Genomic DNA, 24,667 nt, shown 5'->3' on the forward strand with positions numbered 1-24,667 from the left:
TAATAATTATTAATATTTTTAAACGAGAGCCTAATTTATTTCCTATATCTGATGCAAACTTTATTAAAGAATTACCGGATCATCGAGATGATAAGGAAGCAAGTTATCAATTTAATAGTAGTTTTTAACGTGAGAATAATTACTATATATGTTACCAAAATGGCGGGTCCAGTTGAAGATGCTTAAAAATGCATTTTAATGAATGAAACGTCAGGCTAGGTATTATATATGTCATTGGTTTAAACACCAAACTCAACATGATGGTTGGAGAGGAGGTGGGTGGGGGGGGGGGGGTTTACATAATAATTGTGTCATTTACATTTTCACGGGGTCATTTTAATTTAAAATAGTGATGATCAAGTCAAATGTTGTGGAAAATAAAAATTTAATAAATGTGTTACTACAAAACGATTTAAATTCTAAAAAATCCCCCTATATACACTAGTACATATCGGATGACACTAGCACGATTTAACCCAACCCTAAAGAGTTAAACCATATTACCCCCCCCCCCCCTTATTTCCAACTAAAAATAGAGTATTATAATTATTGAACTTTCTTTTTATTTTTGTACATTTTTTTGGGAAAAATCTTAAAAAATTTTTAAATAAAATTTTTTTTTTCTTTTTCAGGTGAATAAATTTATTGTTTTTGTTTTTTATAATTTATTTTTAAAGAAGAAAAAAATTATTATAATAATTATAATAATAACCTCAAATTATTCGCTTATTATTTTAATTATATATATTTTATATAAATGCATGATATTTATTATATTAAATTAGTATTAAAATTCTTCAAAAAAATAAGAATTTTGTGATAGTTTTTATTTTTAATGATTTGATACATTAATAAATACAACAAAAAACGCGTTACTTTTTTTTAAAAAAAATGACAAATCTTTTAATCAATTAAAAAAAAAATACAAAATCACCGAAAATAAAGAAGATATATTTTGTTATTTTTTGATCAAAAAAATATGAGGAAATTTATGAAGATGAAAAGAGAAAAATAAAAATAAATATATATATATTTTTAAATAAATTACTAAATTAAAACAAGAATTATTTAGAAAATTTTTTTCTGACCATATACATATATATGCAGTGTTGACCAAATTTGATGGTAAACATTTCCATATTTTTTTAAATTTATTTGAGAATAAAATTATTTAAATTCGCAAAAAAAATTGTTAAAATAATATATCAAGTGTTGTTAAACGGCTAACTAAATGATTTATTCAGAAAAATATTATGCAAGACTAAAGATTTTGCCGATAGATGACACAAAGGTATGTAAATCTATTAGCGAAATTCCGAGGCTTAGGAATTATTTTTCCGGCTAAAATATTAGCCGCTTTTAAAAATCGGCTTAAATCTAGCCGTTTAACAACACTAAACAGATCTATATGTTCTTATCAATTTTTTTTACAAGTTAAATAGCTTTATTTACAAACGAATTTCAAAAAAAATATGGAAATATTTTGGAATTAAATCCGTTTAACACTTGTATATTTAAATTTCGATTTTCTAGAAGGAAAAAAAATAAATGTTAGGAAAAGTATTGTATTATGATATCCTTGTTGACCACGAAAATTTGAAATATTTTGAAATTTTTTTTTTAGACATTTATGAATTATGAAATTTAAATTATATTAAAAAGCCTTAAGGTTATATATATATTTTTTTTGTCATTTTTCTTTTTATTAGTAGGAAAAAAAAATTATTTTATACTTGAGAAGAAGAAAATATAGCTCAGAGGACAATTTAAAATAATGAAGATAATTAGTTTATGTAAAACCACGTATTTTAGGGAGAAATCTTATTGAATAACCCAGTCGTTAACTTAGTTGTAGGACACAGATTTGCAATGAAACACAGGGCTAAACAAGTACGCCTTGTGTCATGAAAGACTCAAATTTCTATAGAATATCAATTGTTTTTATACTGCCTGTTTATCTTCATAAATATTTCTGGCTGAGCCCCTAGGGGAGGGGGGGGGGTAATTTTTTTAAAGTTTATATTCTAGATTCTAAAAAATGTTTAGGCTATCATAATAAAATTTGTCCAAGGACTCTATTACATAGGTTGTGATAAAGTGATTAAGTAAATTTACAGGGCATATGGTAATGCGTCATGTGAGGAGATGATCAAAATTAAATACAAATCTGTGATGCACTCCGTGTTTATAAACTTGCTAATTCTAACATAAAAATTCCTAATATTCAACCAAGATTCAAATGCAACCTTATCACCGTAATAGAGTGTAGCAACCATTCAGGCACGAAATCGAGGGTGGAGGGGATCCCTTCTTTGCAAATTTATCTATTCTCGTAAATATTATCTTAGGCTAATAGACCTCACTCCCTAACAATATATTATCTTAGGCTAATAGACCTCACTCCCTAACAATATATCATCACTGTAATTTGAAAGAAAAATTAGTAAAAGTTAATAACATTTTAAAATAACCACTAAAATTTAAATTTTTTAGAAAAAAACATATTTTTATAAAAAAAATAAATAAGTGAATCCCCAAAATTATTATTATAATTGAATATAGCCAAAGGCTTACAATGGTGGACAGTGGCGTAGCTAGGAATTTTCCTTAGAGGGGGTCCATACATATGAAAGCCTGGGGGCTTCGCCCCCCCCCCAGACCCCCTTTAACGGGCCTTCGGCCGTTTTACCCGACACCATATAGGCCTAAAACGAATTATTTGTTATTTGATCTTCGATTCGATTCGTATTTTACGAATACGAATAACACAATTATTCGATTCAAAATTTCGAATCGAATATGAATAATGAGGAAAATTATTCGTATTATTCGAAATTATTTATATATAAATATTCGTAATTATTCGCAAATATTTTATTGCAAGTAAAATAAAAAGAAGTAATTAAATTTTCCTAGTGAATATCATTTCGTTTTATTTTATTTCCTATTATCAAATATCAAATCATAATAAGTTATATTTGCTGAAAAAGTTTAATGGAAGAAAAGGAAAAGCTTCAAAGTAAAATATAATTATTTTATTTTGATTGTTTCTCTTTAATCATTTTTGATGTTATGAACAAATCAAAACATTTTTATAGAGTGTGCCTCTTTCCCATATTCTCGAGCTAATAATTTTATAAGATGTTGATTTTCTTGATAATATTGCTGATATCATGTTAGCCAAAACAAAAAAGATAGCCCAAATTTGCTTACATATCTAAGATCATTGTGAAAAATACATCTATTTTTTATATGATATATATTTTTCTAAACTAGCAATTTTACACATTTATGAATTAGAATGTTATATTCTAAAATAATAATAATATAGTATATTATATTGGGTTCGGTCTTTAATAAATACAGTATTTTCCATAATCTAATATAAACCTCAACCCTTATCTTTGCCTTTGTAGCATGGCCATAGGCTAATTACTATGTTCCCGGATTTGGTATTTGTACTTAATCCGAACCGTGTAACTCGGTAAAGGCTAAAAGATACTTATTAGCTACTTCGATCTGCTCAGCAGTCGTAAGTGTCCTTTATATTTTACCGAATGTATTGGTTTTACTGTCTAATAATATCAGTATTTCTCCTGATTTTATCTAAACACTAACCCTTATCTTTATTGCATTACCTAAGCTAACCTAATGTGGTGCACGAGTATTAATTCTATATGATAATCAATAGAATTAGAAAAATATAAAAAAATTCATTTAAAAACTTAAACATTAAGTCTTTAATCTGAACTGCATAGTTTGGTAAAAACTAAAAGTTATCTGATAAATAATAGAATATCTATTAATATAATATTGTGCCTAGATTAACCCTAAAAGAGCTTTAGCATGAATCACATAGAATAAAATTTAATCATTCTTCCCCCTAGTACGGGATAAATAAATTTATTTAAAAAAAAATAAACTCATCAATACATTATATAAAAACTTGCCCTTAGTAGTTATATTTATTAATTTATATATTAAAATAATAATACATTTAATATATATGAAAAATAATCAATATAGATTAAAACGACCTTATAAATAATACTAATTACAAGATTAAATAAATACAAATTAGAATGATATATTTTTTTTAAAGAAGAACTCTCCCTTTATTATAAAAACTTATTTACAAAAATTAAAACATAACGCAAACATTTATATATATATACTATTGAAATGAAAATATATTTTAAAAAACAAATAAGGATATATTAAAAATTAAATATAAAAACAATATACGTATATGGGGAAAAAGATAAAAAAGAACTAAGAAAAAAATATATTTAAAAAAAGTACATATCGCCCTAGAGATGAGTAAATGCTTAAAAAATTGGACCGTCAGATTTCTAGAAAAATCTGCTGACGAAAATAAAATCCTTTATTGGGCTCCCCTAAAATCTGTTTCATTTTTTTAGCATATATTAAGTTACTTTTATAAAAATTATTAATATTATGATTATATAATTACATATGATGTTGCATAAGAATAATGTTTTAAGTTATACCTTTTATTATTACCGATTCTATAAGAATGACATGTAAAATAATTGAATAATAATATATTCTATATTCTACTGTAAAAGAATAATTTTAGATAAATGTAGTTAGAATAACAAATTTAAAATGATATATTAAGTAAGTTTCATTAAAATTATTAATATTGCAATTATATAATTACATATATAGTTGTAATTAATACGATATAATATTTATTGTTCTTTCCAATGGTTAATTCTTCATTAATATTTATTGCATGAGAATGACATCTCAAATAATTTCCATTTCCATATTTTGCTACAATATATTTATTTTCTTTAATGTAAGTTGTTAAAATTTTTGACCATATAAATATTTCTAGCAATATAAAAAAACAGCTGATATAACATTTTTTTTGTGGAGATTCCAGTATACGGTTTTTAAATGAAAATGAATCTGTTTGAGGGCGAGATTAAAAAGAAGCCTGTGCAATCATTAAGAGGGGCTAGTAAAAATGTAAATTCTCTTTTATATCTATATCTATTTATAATATTAGCTTGTCAAAGAAAACTTAATTAATAAGGTTTACGCTGAAAGGAAGCAACGTGAAGTATGTGTTTAAATGAAATAAAGATAATTACATGATTAATTATAGTTATTGCGATTGAAAAATATTAGTGCTGTGAAAATTCAAGCTATTTATAGAGGTTATAATTCAAGGAAAAATCAGGTAATGACATAAGATATATTTATGCTAAATTTCAAAAATAGAAATTACACCACAGGAATACTTATGATGAACTTTTTAAAGATTTAAACAATACACCATTAAATAGTAGTGAGTTGTATAAAAGATTTTACAATTGCGCAATTCACATTATTTTCTTTTTTGATAAATCTTTGGATATTGATAGATTGGTACATTAGATACTTATAAGAAATCTATTATATCACTTATTTTTATATCAGCTCAATTTGGGTAAATCCTATCTGAACATAATTACTGCAAAAGAATTTGATGGATCTTTAAACTTTAGAATTATATTTCAGGGTGAAATACATCTGATTGGGAAATTTTATTCCTTATTTTTAAAGTAAATTTAATAATTTATTATTTAAATTTATCCAATTAGCAAAGGTATATTTTAGATGATTAAGTTATAAAAGTAATTTATTGATGTATGAGTATAAAATAAGTTTAATTAATATTTTTAACTATTGATATTTCAGATATATATTTAATTATAGATATTTGAGATTTCCTTTAATAAAAGGTCAACAAAATCAAAAAATTGTCCAATCTATCATAATAAAATTTTTTATCTCAGTAGTCAGCACCCTTGGCCACTTTGGCGTGAAAGATCTGATTTCATTCTATAAACCTTTAAATTAAGCTCTTACAGGAAATCCCTCAAATTTTAAAACAAAAATCTAAATTGAAATTCACATAGGAAGATTCATTTATCATTTTAATACATTTCATTCTTAATTTTTTAAATATTTATTTTCTATTTTTAGTTCTTATTTATTATTTTAAAATATTTTATAGTTTTTAGTGAAAATTTATATATATTTAACCAATTTTCTATATATTTAATTGTAAGTGCAATAGATATTGGGAGATATCAAATACCATTCAGAATTTTTGAAGTAACCAATTCTATGAAGAAAGGCTTTGAATTTCATGATAAGATAATTTTATACAAGTATATGGTCACAAAAAGTTAGCATTTATTTTATCTATATTTAAACATTCATACACATCATTTTCTCAATATGCAAAAAAAATATTTGGTTTAAACAAAAGGAATTTATTCACAATTTAAATTTAAAAAATTTTAATAATATATTCATCTGATATCTCTTCCAAAATAATTCAAATTAGCCTTTTCAAATTATAGACTATTTTTCCATCCTGTTGAATTTCTTGGTCAATAGATGCCCACCCACTATTCATTCACCCAGTGATGCCATTTTACTTCCTCTGGAAATTGAATCTACATTGTATCTAATGTTTTATCCAATATATCTCATGGATGATAATGTGCAGGACAAAATTATTTTGAATTCATCTCCCCCACATCAAAAGTAATGAACCAAATTTATATATTTTTTAAAACTATAAATTGTTTAAATATTCTTGTTTTTCTCTTTTGCAGAGGTATCTTGATATATAGGGCATACCAAGTGTTTAATCATAATGGAAATCCTCGATTTCATTAGCTGATAATAAGTGTAAATAATGTACCAACTGCACTATTAAGTAGTTAACACATTGTTTAATATAAAATAATTGCTAATCTTCCTCGCGTAATTGGTCAATTAATTACGTTTGGTAATTCTGTGACATGTACACCAGGCCTATGTCCTAAGGGAGCAATTACATTAGCGGGATTTTGTTTGTAAATTAAAAAAAAACAGCCATAGTTCAGCAAGTAATGACGCAAAATAATTGTGCTTCATTTTTATTTTTGGCAACAAGCCAATTTTCTCTCATCACTAGTCCTGTATGCTATCCATTCCCCCCCCCCCTTAAAAAAATGCTATAACTTATATAAAGATAAAAAATTTAAGCATTTATTTGGATTTTCCCAATTGGATTGATTTTGATAGTCTGTGCTGATCTGTCAGGCTGCATGTTGGTACCAGGTTAGATATCTGGATCCACCAAAAAAGATGGCATCGATTCACTCTGATATATTTTTTTATGGTTATTTATTGGAATATGCCCTCCCATTAGATGTCCCAAAATTACAAACGTACGGAAAACTATTTGAAACTTTATTTTTCATATTTCGTAACCATCAAGTATAAAAGGGAATGGCCTATTTATCTTTATAACCAAGGTAATTGTCATACTCTCCAATATTTGGCAATATTCAAAATCTTACAATAAATATATATAATTTTTTTTTATAAAATATACAATTATTCCTCGTATAGAAAAACTAATAAACTGTTTGCACCATTTTTTTTATCCATCCATCTCTAAAAATTCAATAGGAATCAAAATAATTTTTTTTAGCAGAATCTAGTTAACAATATATCTTTAGTTTGATTACAATATTTCGGAGACTTCCGGAAATATTGATCTAAAAATTGTGATATTATATTTTTGAAAATTAATATAAACTAAATAAATAATATTTGTCACTTTGTCCGTCATCCATTGCATAAAGTAAAATTTGTCTTGCTAGTTTTTGTAATGAAATAAACTCGGACATATTATTATTAAAAGAAATTTAATTCAAATAATATTTTTAATATAAATAAATGTTGAAATAAAATTTTATCAAAATGTATCTACATATAGTTATAGATACTTTTTATAAAAGTTTATCTAGATATAGATACAACATTTTTGTATCTATATACATTAACAAACCTGCAAATTTGGAATGATAGTTTTATATAAGTTGAGTAGGTGTAGATAGATAAAAAATAAATTATATAATACAATTATAACATTAATTTTTTTAAATTCATTCATTTTTGATAATTTTAAAGAGGAAATTCATTATATTTTACAGACCAATCACGTGATGAGGAATAAAACTATGCTATGTTAACTTAATTTATTATATATTTTCTTGATCATTATGCGTTTATAGAAATGGAAACGATTTTATCTTCGTTTAAAATAAACATAATCTTTGTCACATCACATCTTATAATTCAGCTGGTAGATTTATTTCATTATTCCATAAAAAATATGAAATGACAAATTTTCAACAATTTTTCCTTCAAACTAAGAAATCATATTTTCAACGAGCAGACAGAACCTTCAAATACTGAAGAAATTATTTTTTTCAAATTAATTATTGATATTTTATCTGTAAACTAAGAGACCGTAATACCGTGTGGCGATACTTTTGCTCGCAGGTCTTGAGTTCCCCTTTGTGCTACGTAATGGGAAAAACGTACCATTTGATCTTTTCCCATCTTTTGGCGCCTAAAAATGTGTTCCCCATTCGATCATTTTTGATTCATCTTTACTCCGATACCACCTTTGCAATGGCGCGAAATGCCGAACACGATTATATCATCGATGGGGGTGGAATATACTTCCTAAATAGTTATTGTCGGATAGCCTATCACTGCTTAGTAGGGGGATCCGATTTTCATCGAAATCTTGTATGCCAAAGAAATTCTACCGATATTAATGGTAGCACGACTGTCAATCACGAATTAACATGTATGCACTTCGCCATTCTTAGCCGATTATTGGATAATTCATTGTTTTCCTCCAAGCAAGGCGTATTTTTGCAGGACGAGAAATCCGGGGAGAATGTTGGGACGAACGCGGAAACTAAAACGAAGTACATGAATAATGCTTATATCTATCACAATATAGATATCGCGGTGGATAAAGGGCTTTTATCGCCCCTGGTGGAAGAATTCGATGTGTCGGATAAATCGGATAACGAAGATGGTGAGTGGGTTTAAATATCTTTTTCCTTCAATTTATTTAATATAGAATTAAATAACTAACGACTTCCCCCTAGCCCCCTTGGGTCAAAGGGGAAGGTTTTTGGCCGGTTAACTGAGGTGGAGGTATAATTATTTTTATGCTGAGTTTGGTGTGCGGTTCATCCCGACTCATGTACGCCACTTTTATTTGAATAAGGTCACCTTTTTTGGCTAATCTATGCAAAAAAAAACTATTTTTTTTAGAAGACATGGAACCCAGTACATCGACCGAAACCAACGCCGAAAATCTAATTCTCTTAAAGCCCAATAACGACTTATCCCCCAATAAAAACGACATAAACGTAATCGTAAAGCCTGCCACCCTGTTACAGGACTTGAAATGCTTACTGAATAGCGATCTCAACGTCGAAATGACTAACACCTTTTTGTCCTACCTTTGCGAACGCATAACTACCAAAAATTCTTCGCCCCATTCTGATAAATCAGGCATCGAGGACACGGCGAAATCCACCCAGATTTCAAGCATGGAGAACATCGTGACGGTAGCTTACACGGCCCTGATGCTGATAAATTATCGTTGCCAGGAAGAGGACAGTAAAAGCGACAGGAAAGACTCCACTGTAAACATAAAGGAAGGCGCCCTCCTACTCAAACTGGCTTACAATTACTCGTTTCTTGCCGTGCTATGGGGCTTCGGTATCAAACCTGCCCTTGAAACCAATAGTTTTGGGTTATTTTCTCATACATTCAATTATTGGTTGTAAATTACTTGACTCATTTTCTCAGTACTAGCATCCATTTTTTTTTAAACTTAAGTCGATATAAGTAGCCCACTCCAGCGAAGGCCTAGGAAAATCGGATTCATCATTTCATCAATAATTATTAAATTAAAATTTTTCTTTTTTCGAAATCCTTTTCGTAGTCGATCGGGAAAATCGCTATACGAGCTATTTCAGACACCTTACTTGGACAATCACCTAACCTCGCCCTCCTCTGTATGTTCTGACCCTAAAGGGTTCCTCATAGATTTCACCAGGAACGTCGAAGTGTATTGCCATCTATTGAGTCTGACTCTTAGCACTATACGCGACGGGGAACTTAGAAACATTTGCAGGCTTAGACGTAGTGAGAGAGAAGATGGGAATTCTAGGTTGCCAGAGTATTATAGAAGTATATTTTGGACATATAACGACGATAATAAGGAAAAAAAATGAGAGGGGTAAAAAGATAGAAAGATTGATAGAAAAATAGAGAGGAAAGAAATATAGATGCTTAAGAAAATAAATGGAGGGAGGGGGGTGGTCATATCACAAAAATAGATTTAATAATAATCGATAATATATGTGACACCAAAAATATCGAATCTTATTGTCACATCCACATGAACCTGACGTTTATAACTAAATATGGGCGATGGTTTTCGGAAGGTTCATAGGTCGCACATGCTGCTATACTTAGTAAGTGTCTGTCATCGAAGTTTTGCTAATTTTTAAATGATGAGAGTACGAAGGGAAAAATCGGAAAATGAACCCTAATTTTTTTTAGCGACTAAATTTTCTTCTTCTTCCCTTTCTCAGAACAAGTCCTCCTGAACGTCTTGGACACCATCAAGTTGTTCAAACGTTTTACTTTATACATTCTCGATTACCTGATTCCTCTCAACGTTACCTTATTGGTCAAGAAAAACTGCGCTACTTTTTATACGTCCCGTTATATCTGGGTGAAAATTTTTAAGGTATATATATATATAATTCTACCATGTTTGGAATAACCTATCTTATGAATTGTAGGCAACGATTTGTTTGTATAGTTATAAATCACAGAGGGAAGTTTTAAACATATTATGTATGATATTAGTTATAGCTTTAAAATAAGGAAATGAATCAGTATCAATACGACCTAGTAAGCAGACGATAAAAGATTTAATGTGCGAATTTTTAAAATAAAATTTTTAGAAACGATATTTTGCGTGATGACATATTATTATAATATAATACTATATTAACTGACGATCATTCATTTTAATGTGTATAAATGCAAATATGGTTGGTATTCCGGTTTTCCATATGTAAATAATTTATATCAAAATCATTATTTGTGAAAGCAAAATGGCGTCATGCATTCAACGATGCTTCATAATACATTTTAGATGCGTTGTTTCATAAAAAAAAAATTACTCGGCAGTTAAATTTAGGACTAGTGCTACAAAATACACTAGTCGGTAGATAACCTAGTGCTGAAAAATTATTTAAAACTGGTTATACTTATAATATCTAGTAAGGGCCAAGACCTGCTGTTAGCTAGTTAATTCACCATATATTAGATATGGTCAAAGGCTTGGTGAGATGTAGTTTTTCTCTAATTATAATTAAATTTTTAAATTTTAAAATTATCTTAAAATAAATTTGTTATGTCATTTGTTTGATCTCTTCAAAAACCATATGGAGCAGAGTTGGCTTTACAGTTAAGAAAAAGAGTACACATAAATTTTTATATATGGACGACGATTTAAATATTTATTTATTATGGGACTATTTACCGACCACGTGTCGTGTAAGTAATAGTCTAAATTTATATATAATAATAATTAATTATTATAGGTGTTTTAAAATCTTGTTATGATATGACCAAATTTCACCTAACATATATTTTTAAATTTAATTATTATTCCATTCCCTGTAGGCATTTCTTAGGAATATACGATCCCTGCTAAGTTGACAAAAATGCGATTTTATTTTTTAAGAGGGGGGGGGGCTTTAAAATGAATGAATTTTAAAATAGATATAAGAATCGAATAAATATAGTAGAGATATATATTTTTTAATATTAGATTTGCACATCCCTCCTGAGAAAACTCTATTTACGGAATTCCAGGTTAGAATTTACGGATCCTAAGATATGGTTGATCGAAAATTACGTCATTTCCGATCAAATTAATCAGGTAAGTTCTTTTGGATAAATTAAATTTATTTGCTGGAAAGGGACGGGATAGAAGATTATAGAGTCCCGCCTATGTCCAACGCGACTCAAGACGGTTTATAGGCTTTTCGTCTTAGCTCCACTTGGTCCATCAGCTGTCTCCGAATTTTTAAATGGCTATGACTTTTTAGGGGCAGTAAATTTATCAAAATGGACAGTATTCTTTTATCAAAAAAATAAACAATTTGGGCTGTATTTATATAATTTTAAGCAGTAAAAAAAAATTAAAGTTGAATTGTAACTAAAATTGTATTTATATTACAATATTTATTTGAAAGATGTTTGGTATCTATTTAAATATCTTTTTATCATTAGCTATCAAGTATATACAGTGTTGTGATGATTAATGAAACATATTGACGATTATTAAAAGCCATCCATATAAAAATATTTTGTTTGCAAAAATAATTAAAATATAGACAAAGCATTATTAAAAATTCTTTTATTCCTCCTTGTGTTATTTTAATTATTTTTGCAAACTGAATATTTTTATATAGATGGGTTTTAATTTAATCTTCAACATGTTTCATTAAATCATCACAACACTGTAATATGAAATTTAATATATCGAATATGAAAATGTTTGTGAATTAAATAAAATATCGTATATGTTATGGAATTGCAGCTTTTTATTGAAAATAATTCATTTTTATATATATAAATAATATTTATTTAAAACATACATATGATTATACAGCAAGAGCTTTTTAATATACCAATATCTCGTTTATTATAAGTTATCAAGAATATTTTATAAAAATTTACATATCTAATATATAAAAATTAGTAAATTAACAAACATAACAAAAATTAGATCTAGTATGGAATTGCAGTTTATTGTTGCACATTTTGTCGTTTGAGCAAATCTAAAGAATAATTTGAAATCTTTATATCTACATAATAATTAAATCTCCCAAAATCCTGCCTTCAGCCTCATCATGGCGGGGGAGTGGCTTGGCGGCTAATGGAGGTTTAAAATCCCTGTGGTCTGGATCAAGAATAGGGTCACCGTCTCCCTCGACGTGATGTAAAAACCACCTAAAGGGGTTGATGTTAGGAAGGACATCCGATTTTTAAAACTTGCTCGAGATACAGAAAATACCCCCATGAGCCTCCTCATCCGCCTACGACAAAAAGAAATGGAAAACCTGCTGAAACCACGATTCGTAAAAATGACACACGGCCATTAACGACCTGATAATATGTGGAGAAACCAGTTTACGGGAGATAGAGTAAGAGTTGCCATATGGAATGTTGGGAGCATGACGGGAAGAGCGGGAGAAGTGGTCGATATATTGCATAGAAGGCATATAGATGTGTGTTGCATACAAGAGACCAGATGGAAAGGTAATGGCGCAAGAATTATTGGCAGGGCAAGTGAAAAGTATAAATATTTCTGGAAAGGAGGTAATGATGGTAAGACTCGCTTTGGCGTATTGGTTGCAGAGAAATTGGTGGACAAAATAATCTAAGTAAGAAGAATATGATAACCTGGAAAATTATATATTAACTGCCCAAAAATCTAAAATGTCTACTAAATGTTTTTCCTACTGCCTTTTTAATCAAAATACTGTCCATTTTGATTTATTTTACTGCCCATTTTTTTAATAAAAAAAACTGCCCGAATAATTTGTTCTCTTTTTGAATTATAAATTAGGAAATTTAAAAAATAAAAAAAAAATTTATATTATAATTTTGGGCTAATATGCTAGAATTTTCTAAAAGTTTTTTTTTCCCCATGGATTTCTTCAACCAGTCGTTTTCTTTCGTGGATGCCACACGATTGGCCAATATTTTATTGGTATTGTTACAGCTCGGGTCATTGGTGGACAGCTTCGCGGGACTTTAAAAAATGTGGTGTATAAGATGAGAGATAACGGAAATAGAAAAAAAGGCTCATATAATGAATTAAAATGTTTTAAATAAAATAGAGTTATTTATTTTAAAAAAATATTTTGTTTTTCTTGCTTATATCTCCTTTACCTCCCCCCCCCCCCCCATACTCCCGCCTTTTCTTTCATGAAAATCGTATTAATTATTATATTAAAAATCTCCAAAAAAAATGAAAAAGACTAACGTCGAAAATTTTAACAAACTTTTCAACGTCGACGCCAAAGACCCTCTTACCGTTTACGAAAAGGGTGCCAAAATGGCTTTCAAAAAAGATGATAATTTTTGGTCCCCGACAAAATATCAAAGTATAATTTTTTTTTTACAATTTACCAAAAACTCACGCAAAAAAAATATTTAAGGGCCGACATTTTGTGTAAAAAAATATTTTCTGGTCGGAACAGATGTTGGTAAAAAGATTTAAATTTAGGACAATTAAAATAAGTTTAAAAAAAATTATTCAAAATCAAAAATAAGGAAGCAAAAATATGTACGACGAATCAATCGATGAAAAAATAACGAATAATATCATAAGCAAAAAAAATAGATAACATATATTATAAGATAAATCCTCCCCCTCCCTCAAATCCTACCTTCAGTATCATCGTGGCAGGGGAGATGCAACATCTTTTAGCGACTAATAGAGATCTAAAAGGTTCCATGTGGTCTGGGTTTAGAGTAGGATAACCGTCTTCTCGACGGGGTGTAAAAACCACCTAAAGGGGGTTGATGTCAGCAAAGGCATCTGATTTTTGCTACAAAATTTCCTAATGATTAAATCAGCAGAGAGTACACTGGCCAACCTGGGTAAACCTGGAAATCGTCATTAAACGGAGAAGAAGAGATATTATAAGAGAAATATAAATTAATAAAAGGAAGGTAAGTAGTTAAGATATCATTCTAAGGCAGGGAATGCCAAAAAGGTGGAGACGGCAGATTTTGAGGTATGTTACTTTGTAAAAACGATCGCTTGTGTCTATTGCTACCCACAGTATTGATGAATTTAAAAGCCTCACTATCAAATAACATTTTGAGGGCATTGGAGATTATGGGCATCGACTATTTTTTGTTAAGCTGTAGTATTTGTTATTTTTTATATATAATTTTTGCCTTTTCTAGAGCAGAAAAGATTATATTTGACCTGTCCGCTAACTAAAGTCGCCTGTGGCCTTACACCATCGGCGAGCCCTTGACCAGGTGATAAATGCTATCAGTCAGGGGCTATTATTTAACTATCATTTATTAGTTTCACTAGCTCGAATGCTATGTTAAATTAAGAGCGCATAAGAGTATTTTGCTCATGAATTTATGGCGGGAATGTAAGGACTGTTAGTTGAATTAGATTCCATGAACTGTCATCAATTAACACAGGTGGATTGCACAACGAAATTGCAACAAAGGGCCATGTTATATAATAGTTTGTTTATATTAATCTCATTGAATATATTAAATTATTATGATCTTTTTTTAATTATTCCTCATGAAACATGCAGTCCTGATCCAGGACCCCAGACTCCTCAAGTCCGTGACCATTTTGAATTACGCACCATTCACTATTCCGTTCGAACAGAGGGCTAGCTTCTTTCGGAATTGGTATTCGGACTACGAGAAAGCCTGTATTTACCAGCGGGCCAACGCTAGGAGGCATCTCTTCTCCGATTTCGACTCCGCTGGCAGTTGGACCGTTGATGTCAAGATCAGAAGAACTCACCTCTACGAAGATAGTTACGAGAAGCTATCACCTATCAATGGTTTTAAGATTAAATATATATATAATATATTTTAGTTTTTATCACGTACTGGGCGTAAAAGGAACATATTTTAAAAAACAAAAAAATCAGAGTCTAATTCCTTTTAAACATTTGTGGGTGAGGTTCGATTAGGGTGTTCGTTAAAGGTTGAGTTCTGTGGGCTCAGCTCAGAAACCTTAATATCTTTTTGTTTTTTAAATCCCAATAATTGTTTAAACAAATATTTTCTCATAAAATCTTTGATAAACAATTGTACCTAAAAGAAAGAAGAAAGGGCAAGATCGGATATTCAACCCGTTTGTAACGGATAGTCTAACAAGGGGTTATGAGTTCAACGTATTCCGTATTGTTATCGAATGTTTTCTCTCAAATAATTGTAAAATTCTAAATTTTGGTAAGATTTTTTTTTATTTAAAAAAAAACAAAAAACAGAACCCAATCTTAAACTCAAGATGAGGGTCAAGATGGTAAATAGCGCGGGACTAGAAGAAGCGGGGATAGATGGGGGTGGAGTTTTTAGGGAATATCTCGGGCAGCTCCTTATAACGGCATTCGACGCCAACAGGGGCCTTTTCAAGCACACGTTTGTCTCCGATAACGAAGATAGCGTCAGGAGCGACATTGAAAGTTTATTTTGATTTTATTTATTTATTATAGAACGAGTTTATAACCGAATTCCTCTTAACCTGGGCGAAACATTGTAACTAGAATCCCTTATAAGCATTTCTTCCAGGAAATATTACCTTCGGGAAGGGGTTATGACATTACAAAACTAAATTATGATTATATACATTGTTCAAAATGGTGTTTTATTCATTTATTTGTCTTTTAACAGAGTTTGGAAGCTACCAGAAATGCATCGATATAGCTCAGTATCGGTAAACGATACCTTGTTAATATCGATATTTGGTGCATCTCTGTTAACACTCGCAATTATTTTTAATATGCAAAATTCAAAATAAAAAGTATAACTTTTAATTTCAAGATTTACCCTAATATTCGCCTAGAAAAAATTTCTCATAGATGCCCACTTTCGAAGTCAAATTGGTAGATATCTTTTTCTTTCTTTCTTAGAATTCTTTTCAGTGAAAAGAATCATAAACATAAGATGGAAAATCCTATGAAGTTGGGAAATAGGGATTTCAGGATTAAAAGAAAAGACCTGTCATTTAATCATCTTTTTAATATGGTGAACTCGGCACATGATAATAGAAAATGAGGGTTGACACTTTTACCCTAATTTTATATAAACTTTTATGATGTATTTTGCCCGGGAGTTGAAATTTCGGTATACCTTGGTTTTAAGCATCGGGAATTGGTTTTATCAGGAATATCCGAGTTCACACTACGATATATTCTTGGAAGGAAGGAAAGAAGTAAATTGGTTATATTAAATTAAAAAACAATAGACCCTATGGATACAACTGAGATTTCGAATATTCGCCACGAGGCCACACCGAAAGAATCCAATAATAATCTCGTTCAAAAGGCCAATACGAAATACACCAGCGATATCAACGAGGGCAATTTTGGCGCGGATAATTTGGCCATATACCCCAACCCCGATGTGTACAGCTTGGTATTTTACGACGAAGATATGGCCCGAAATAGGAAAGAAATTTTGAGGCATTACTATTTCCTAGGCCGGATGCTGGGGAAAGTAAAATATAGAGTCTTCCATTATATTAGTTTTTATCCTTTTTTTAAAGAAAGGGTGGAATTTTAAAGGATTAGTAAATGGAAAATAATAGGGAACAAAACAATAATATAACAACATTGAAGAGGGGTAGAGGAGAAGTCTGCCCTCTTTCAAATAAATCCCCTCCCTCCTCACTCTCGTTTCCTCTCCAAATAGATTTGATTCGAGTCACGTGAGTGAGAGAAAATAAGGCATGAAAAAAAATATCGAATACACAATTCAAAGAAGAGAAATTTGCTATATTATAAATCCTCTTTTTTTTGCACGGTGGTAAAATTATTTAGGCCCTTTACGAAAACTTGTTGGTCGAACTACCCCTGGCCCATTTTTTCCTTTCCAAAATTCTCGACTCCTTCAAAAATTTACGTCACACCTCGTTAGATAAGAAAGCCAATTACTCCGATTCAACCACTTGTTACAGAAACACGGACCTCAACGATTTGAGATCCATAGAACCGGTGCTTTACAAGAATTTAATGTACTTAGCTCGGTACCCAAAGCCGGACGAGATCGAAAGTGTATTCCTGCTGGATTTCTCCGTTCTAGAAGATAGGTATGATTCTATTTTCTATAATACTCTTTGCTAGAAAGCCTTTTATCTCCTTTTTTTTTAAAAATAAATCTTCATTTTATATCCCTTTAAAACTATAATTAATCACTCCTGATACATCTAAAGTATGAGTCCCGAATTTTCTATACCAGAAATCGAAAACCCAGTGGCTGACTGGCCAATAAGCCTAGTGAGAAAAAGTCCCACGAATTGTGACCCTTATAATTTTTTTATTACATTAAAAATGACTGCAAATATAGAATATAAATGGCGTATCGTTTGACGCGGAGCAGCAAATGGTTAATTTTGTTTTGTATAAACTGAAAAAGCTTTGAAAAGAATATATATTCTATAGTGAAAATAGATAGTTAGAAATTACCTAAAGAACTTTTTTCATTTTCGGAGAATTTATTGACAATTTAAGATGTTGGAAGGTGTAGATTTAAATATGTAAATGATAAGAGTTTAATCCAGATATCTAAACTTTTGACATTATTATTTATTTAAGGAGGTTAAAATAGCTAATAGATTTTGTGAATATAGGATTTGAGCACCTTTTGGAATGTGGGCTATTGTGGGTGGGAGACTTTCCATCATAAATTTATCTACCCATTCTTGTGCCTGAACAATAGAGGTTGAGTTAATATTCTTATTTGGACTCGAAGATATAGATGTAGGGATTGTTTCTGTATTGAAGGTATTATTTATACTTGAAATTGTAGGAATTGGTTCCAAGTTGATGCTATTAATAAGGACAGGATAATAAGATGCGGCATTATAAGTTCATTATCGTTAAAGAAAGTCCCTGATGAATGACATCGTTGGCACGTTTACCATGACAAATAATTTTATATTCCCTTTTATAAGGGATACATCGTTGTTGTGTATGAGAAATACCACAATTATATAAAATTTATATTATTTTAATAGATGATTATAGCTTGCTTACTTTATATTGAAAGATTCTTGATTTGCAAAACAAAACTTATCCTAAACTTCAATTTGGGTTAGCTGGGTGGGTAGCTATAATTTTTGATAAAATAAAATCATCCCTAAATCTACATGGTGCCCTAGGTTAAAACTCTTTCTCTTCCATATTTTATTATGGTGGGAAGAATGTATTAAAATATAAAATAGTATATAATTAACAAATAACATGATCCAGTATTTAATATAAAATGGCCTTAATATATCGTCTCACTGTGCAACGTCTCGTCTTGTGGGTTGAATATAAAAATATGATCTAAAAATATTAACATGATGGGTTCTACATATATATATATATATAAAGGTAAAAATATTTTTAGTTCAAATATTTTGTATAAAAAATGTTTTATTTTTAAAGTCTTGAACATACTTTTGAATATATATATATTTATCTACTACTCTTTGATACTGTAGGTACTCAGGTTATTGAGTACTACAGACTCCCAAATTATGGAGACTTATTTCTGTGCTTTTAGACTTTAGAAGAAATGCTAAATTACTATCAATTACAAGAGGGCAATTTTTTTATTTATGAATGATAATGAATTTTTACAAATTATATTGTGCTTTTATTAAAATTTAAGATACCCCAAATTAAGGAGACATTATTGATTTATACATTGACCGGATAATTGATTATTTTTCTAATAGCATATCATCTCATCTATCTTTTCAAAGGCATTTTCGTGATTTTAAAAATAAGCATTTTTTATACAAAACATTTGAACTGAATTTTTTTTTAATCTTTATCGCCGATTCAAACCTTTAAAATAAAATTTACAAATAAAAAATGTAATTTTATGATATTTAATCCGTTATATGGCGTTTATTATTTATAATGGTATTGTAACACACAGGTAATAAATTTTGGACCTTTGAAAAATTAGACCATTATATAGTTATCATAATTTTATATATTTTCATATCAAAAATCTCTAAATTTAAATATAATAAATGGGCTTCATTTTACCGGTAAATTTTATTTAAATAATCTACTTATTTTACTGGAGAAAAAATATATAAATATTTACTGAACAAATCAATTATAAATCTGAAAAACAAATATATATATATATACTTACTGGTAAATCTATCAAAATACCAAAAAATAATAATATTTTATACTGTAACCTAATTTACATACGTATTATTATTATTTATAATAGTAAAAATTAATAAAATACTGACAATTTTGTTGTTATCATAATTAACTAAATAATATATTTTTTTAAAAAAATACTGGTAATTTCTAAAAATGACTGCGAAAAAACAACTAAGTTAAATTATAGCAGGTGGTGGAAACTAAATAACAAGAACTTTGCACGAACCTGCCCGATTCTCCTGAACTACGCGGTTTAGTCGGGTTCGGATAGTTACTCTGACTCGACCGAATTGGACCGGCTTGGACCACTCGAATCGGGTCGGATCTGAAAAAATAGGTCAGATGTAAGGTTTTACATTAAACCCATTTTCACTTGAAAAGTGTGCGCCATAAAATTGCGCAATTTTAATGGCTTTGACATAGCCTAATAAATAAAATAAATAGGAGAGGGGGGGGGGGATATTAATTTTTTTTTAAAAAAAAACCATCATATTTATATTTTTTGAAGGTTCGGTAAAATAGAAAAGATCGATTTGATACCCGGTGGCTCTAACGTTATAGTGAACGGTTCTAATAGAATGCAATTCGTTTACCTTTTGGGCGATTACAAATTGAATAAACAGGTTTCGAACGGGTGTACTAAAGAAAGAAAAGGAAGAGAGAAAGAAAGAAAAGAGAATAGATAAATTTATACGTAAATTCATAACTTATTTTTTGTAATGAGATATCCTTTTTTAAAAATAAGTTATTTTGTTTCCAGGTGTTGTTTTTTTTGTGACGATTTATTTTAAAGAATAAATCGTTTCTAATCCTTTAGGCGCTTAAAATCTCGGACCCCTCACCATATTCCCCTATTTGTTCGGAAAATTATACAAATTAAGTCATTTATGCAAAATATTATTTTATATATCCCCCCTCCCAAAAAAAACGAAAAGTTGGATTCTGCCTGCAACGCTTTTGCCAACGGACTTTCGGACGTAATAGATCCCGCTTGGCTTGGAATTTTTACCCCCTCAGAACTCAACATTTTAATTGGGGGTCGGCCCGGCCCTATCGACGTCGCCGATTGGAAGCGACACACCGTTTATTCGGGTTTATAATCTTTTTCTCTTTTGTAGGAAACTTTTGAAAATACTCTTAATTTATACTAATTTGTTTATATCTTTATTATATAAATTCATGGCCAAATTGTCTTAAACTTACGAACTGAGTACTCACTCTAATGGTGGTTGAGTTACCATTTTGGTAAAATCATGAAAAAAAACCGCGCTATAAATTATTTACGCTAAAAAAAAGCCCGCGTCAGTAAAGTATAGGCCTGGATTTACCATACCCTTGAGGACATACGTACAATATATTAGTTATCTTATTAAAAGAAAATATTTATATTATATATTAGGTGGATACAACGAAAATGACCCGTCTATCAAATTATTTTGGGATATAGCCGAATTCGAGTTAGGTCATGACCAATTATCGAAATTGTTAAAATTTGTGACTAGCAGTTCTAGACCTCCCTTAATGGGTTTCAGGGTAATTATAGTAATTTTACGAATAGATACTGATCCTATAATACCCTCGCGATTCTTGGAATATTTAGAATTTCTCACCTTTTCCCACCCATATCCCTTATTTTTCATAAAATTTGTTTAAAATAAATTATTTCCCAGAGTATCCAACTTTTTTAAAATATATAAGTTCGGTTATGATTCCAGCCAGATAGAGTTATAAAAAGTTTAAGTTCGGTATTAAGGAATTGAATTTTACAAAGGATTTTCGATTCAGGTTCACTAACCTTTTAACTAAAATTCGGGGTAGGAAATTATTACTTACATTTCTTCTGAAGATTAACTAAGACATTTAGTAAAAAAAAAATCCCTTCTAGTAAAAGAAAAAACGGGGCTCGAGTATAGGGATACCTTGGTCAGTTTTTTAACTAACTAAAACACCTGGAAATTTTTGTGCTTTGTGGACATTGTATAAGTACGATTAATTGTAGAAAAGGCTATGATCTAAAATTTGTCATGGCCAGACAGCTTGTTTAAAAAAAAATTACATAAAATATATAAAATGTCAATAAACATATACATTAAATGTTTTTTCCTATATATACAATTTTAGCTATTTTTATGATCGTAATGGTCAAACAGATTTGCAATGTTCAGTATTCCTATTTAGGATGCCAGGTTGCTTTGGAAGGTTTTTAGATTCTTAGTTAGACTATAATAATTAAAATTTTAAAAAAATAGACATCTTACCATTACTGGGTTAAATAATATCCCCCCCCCCCCGCCCCCCAATTTAAAATTTTTTTTATCGGCATCTGTGTCACCCTAAGAATAGATATCGATAATAGGTATATAAAGAAAAAGAAACTTTATAAATTTATATAATTTCATTTTAAAATTCACAAAAATAAAGGAACTCAACCCACCTTTTAACATTCAAAAAACTTCCTCATCCAATTCAGCAAATATTACGCCTCTCAATAACGCCAATCAATCGCATCCATCCATCAGTCAAGTAGAAAATATTCAACCCAGTTCTAACACTCTCCCGACCGCCTCCACCTGTTTGCATTTGTTGAAATTGCCACCATCTGATAGCAAGAGCACAATGCGCCGAAAAATATTATACGCTATTAATAGTATGTCCGGATTCGAATTGAGTTGATATAAAGCTATTAGCACTAGATACCGAAATAAAGGAGGAAATAAAATTCGATGAATTTTTTAAAAGTTTTATAAGAAGTGGAATAAATGAAAATGTGTAGCAAATTATATAATGTAACGAATTATACCCGAAAAAAATTATTAATTTGTTTTTTTTAAATGTTTAGCTAAAAGAAAAAATGAACTGTTTATTCATGAATCAGGGACCATTTAATTTACATAGTATTTATTGATATCTTGTCTGAGAATAAAATTTAATTTATTATTAAGAAAGAATAGATATAAAGTTCGATTTTGAATAAACTTTTTTAAAAAAATAAGTTTAATATGAAAATATAGGGACAAAAAGAATTATTCTATAATTTCTGTTATGTTTATCGCATACCATAGTTATTGTGGCAAATTAAAGATTGGCCTGCCAGAATGGGCCAGTGACGATTTCTTATACGGTTTTTTCGTTGAGGTCGGGCATTCTTAGCCATGATAACGAATAATAATTGCTTCTCGATAAAATAAGACTAAAGAGAATTGTTTAATGTCGAATTTCAATTTAAGGTTGTTCATAGTTCCTTCTTTAGTCAAACAAAGGATTTATTCTTCCTTTAAAAAAAAGAAGAAGATTAACCTTTTTGGTTGTAATTTAAATGAAGTATATATATATAATACCCCTATTTCCAAACAGTTATAAATAATAGTCATATGGTCTACCTTTTCAGTACTAATTAGATCGAAGGTAGATACTAAGTTTTTAAAAAAAGGGATGTTTATCTCTGAAAAAAATATACAGGAATAAAAATTCTCTATTTCACTCATTATATAAGATTCAGGGATTCAAGGAACCGATAACCCGGTATTATCCGTTATTATTTACTGAATATAAATCGAACATGAAACGAACCTCTAAAAAGGTTTGAACTAGTTTAAACTTTTTGACCAACTGTTAAAAAATGATTATCAATCTAAATTTTGATTGATCAGCATCGATATTTTTATGTTTACGCTATTTAAAGGTGTTAGTTATCCGAAACTTAAAGAAGTGTTCAACCCTAAAAATATTTTTAATCAATAAAATCTTAGTTGTGAGTGTTGTTGAATGACTCGATTTTTAAAAAAACGTTTAACCCTATAACTCAACTGAAGATTTTACTCATATATGGAGAGAGAGAAAAAGGATTGGACATCTATTAACAAAATCTCGAGACTTGAGTATTGTTTATTTTGGCTAAAATCTTTCTATAATTTTTTTTTTAATGTAAACACAATTCTAAAAAGTTTGCAATGCGATAAAGTTCGAAACACGGTTTTTTAAGGGGTTAAAATTGAGCCGAATTTATTTTTTTGCGAACCGAACCCACAGACCGTTTATTATTTGAATTATGGCCATCGGCTACGGTTTCGGATCCCTGGTAACATCAAAATCATAACTTCGATTTATGCACTGATACATTTTCAGTTAGATAAAATTTTTTAATTTAAGAATCTCCATCCACAAATGATCCAAAATAGAGAGATCCCGAATCCCCGCGTATTCCAATACGACATATATAAAGAGAAAGATGTAAATTATTAACGGAAGTGACATCATCGCATTGAAACAATGCTCACGTAATCTGAAAGACAGATATCTTGTGAGACATTTTGTTCCAATATAATATCCAACAATAGGATCACCTGATTCTTGGTATGTTTATTTTTCCCAATATCTCTTATGAGAAGGCCTCATTTCATAATCAAACCTATAGGTATTATAATGTTGAATGACTTAATCGTGGTGTAGATAAATTAAAAAATTTACAAGAATATATTTTGTAAAAATGGTCAAAAATATGTTTAAAAAAAATCCTTTTGAAGATAATCTTCAATAATAATAAAATTTTATTTATTTTCAAACGATATAATATATTATTAAATACAAGAAGTTCAGGCAAGTAACCGGGGGTGGCAGCAAATTTGCTTGTTTTCGTATTATTTAAACTAACAAAGATTCCCACCTCTCCTGAAAAACGGTTAGTACAATATATCATTTATAAAGAAGAGTTTGAAAGAAAGATTAGTAAAAAGTTAATAAATTTTAAAATAACTAACATAATTCAAATTTTTTTAGAAAAATTAGTAAAAGTTAAT

The 24,667-nt window shown here is 29.4% G+C and overlaps 1 protein-coding gene across 3 annotated transcripts; it reads left to right on the forward strand.

Annotated features, from left to right (window-relative positions):
- Positions 1 to 4,902: 4,902 nt before the first annotated feature.
- LOC135923661 (ubiquitin-protein ligase E3C-like) lies at positions 4,903 to 22,668 on the forward strand. Of its 3 annotated transcripts, none has more exons than XM_065458528.1 (21): positions 4,903 to 4,998; positions 5,039 to 5,092; positions 5,138 to 5,212; positions 5,254 to 5,400; positions 5,452 to 5,576; positions 6,087 to 6,205; positions 6,384 to 6,570; positions 8,328 to 8,914; positions 9,157 to 9,643; positions 9,836 to 10,083; positions 10,491 to 10,648; positions 11,744 to 11,854; positions 13,964 to 14,090; positions 15,276 to 15,533; positions 15,966 to 16,160; positions 16,943 to 17,193; positions 17,517 to 17,785; positions 20,380 to 20,494; positions 20,807 to 20,963; positions 21,271 to 21,404; positions 22,293 to 22,668. In XM_065458528.1, exons 1-21 carry the CDS (start codon positions 4,927 to 4,929, stop codon positions 22,542 to 22,544), a joined length of 4,128 nt encoding a protein of 1,375 aa, XP_065314600.1. In that variant the 5' UTR covers positions 4,903 to 4,926; the 3' UTR covers positions 22,545 to 22,668. The 3 variants fall into 3 exon arrangements, with proteins under 3 accessions (XP_065314600.1, XP_065314601.1, XP_065314603.1); XM_065458529.1 differs by having other exon boundaries at positions 9,160 to 9,643; XM_065458531.1 differs by lacking the exons at positions 6,087 to 6,205; positions 6,384 to 6,570.
- The last annotated feature ends 1,999 nt before the right edge of the window (positions 22,669 to 24,667 follow it).

The sequence above is a fragment of the Gordionus sp. m RMFG-2023 genome, chromosome 2 (genome assembly GCF_954871325.1).
Source record: "Gordionus sp. m RMFG-2023 chromosome 2, tfGorSpeb1-WG-v2, whole genome shotgun sequence".
NCBI lineage: Eukaryota > Metazoa > Nematomorpha > Gordioida > Chordodea > Parachordodidae > Gordionus > Gordionus sp. m RMFG-2023.

What these genes read in the sequence shown, in the direction of transcription:
- LOC135923661 (XM_065458528.1), top strand. Translation starts at nt 4,927, where the DNA reads ATGAAAATGAATCTGTTTGAGGGCGAGATTAAAAAGAAGCCTGTGCAA. An exon ending in TAAGAGGGGCTAGTAAAAAT is followed by an intron (nt 4,999 to 5,038) that starts GTAAATTCTCTT and finishes TTATAATATTAG; the next exon opens with CTTGTCAAAGAAAACTTAAT. An exon ending in GAAGCTATCACCTATCAATG is followed by an intron (nt 15,534 to 15,965) that starts GTTTTAAGATTA and finishes AACAAAAAACAG; the next exon opens with AACCCAATCTTAAACTCAAG.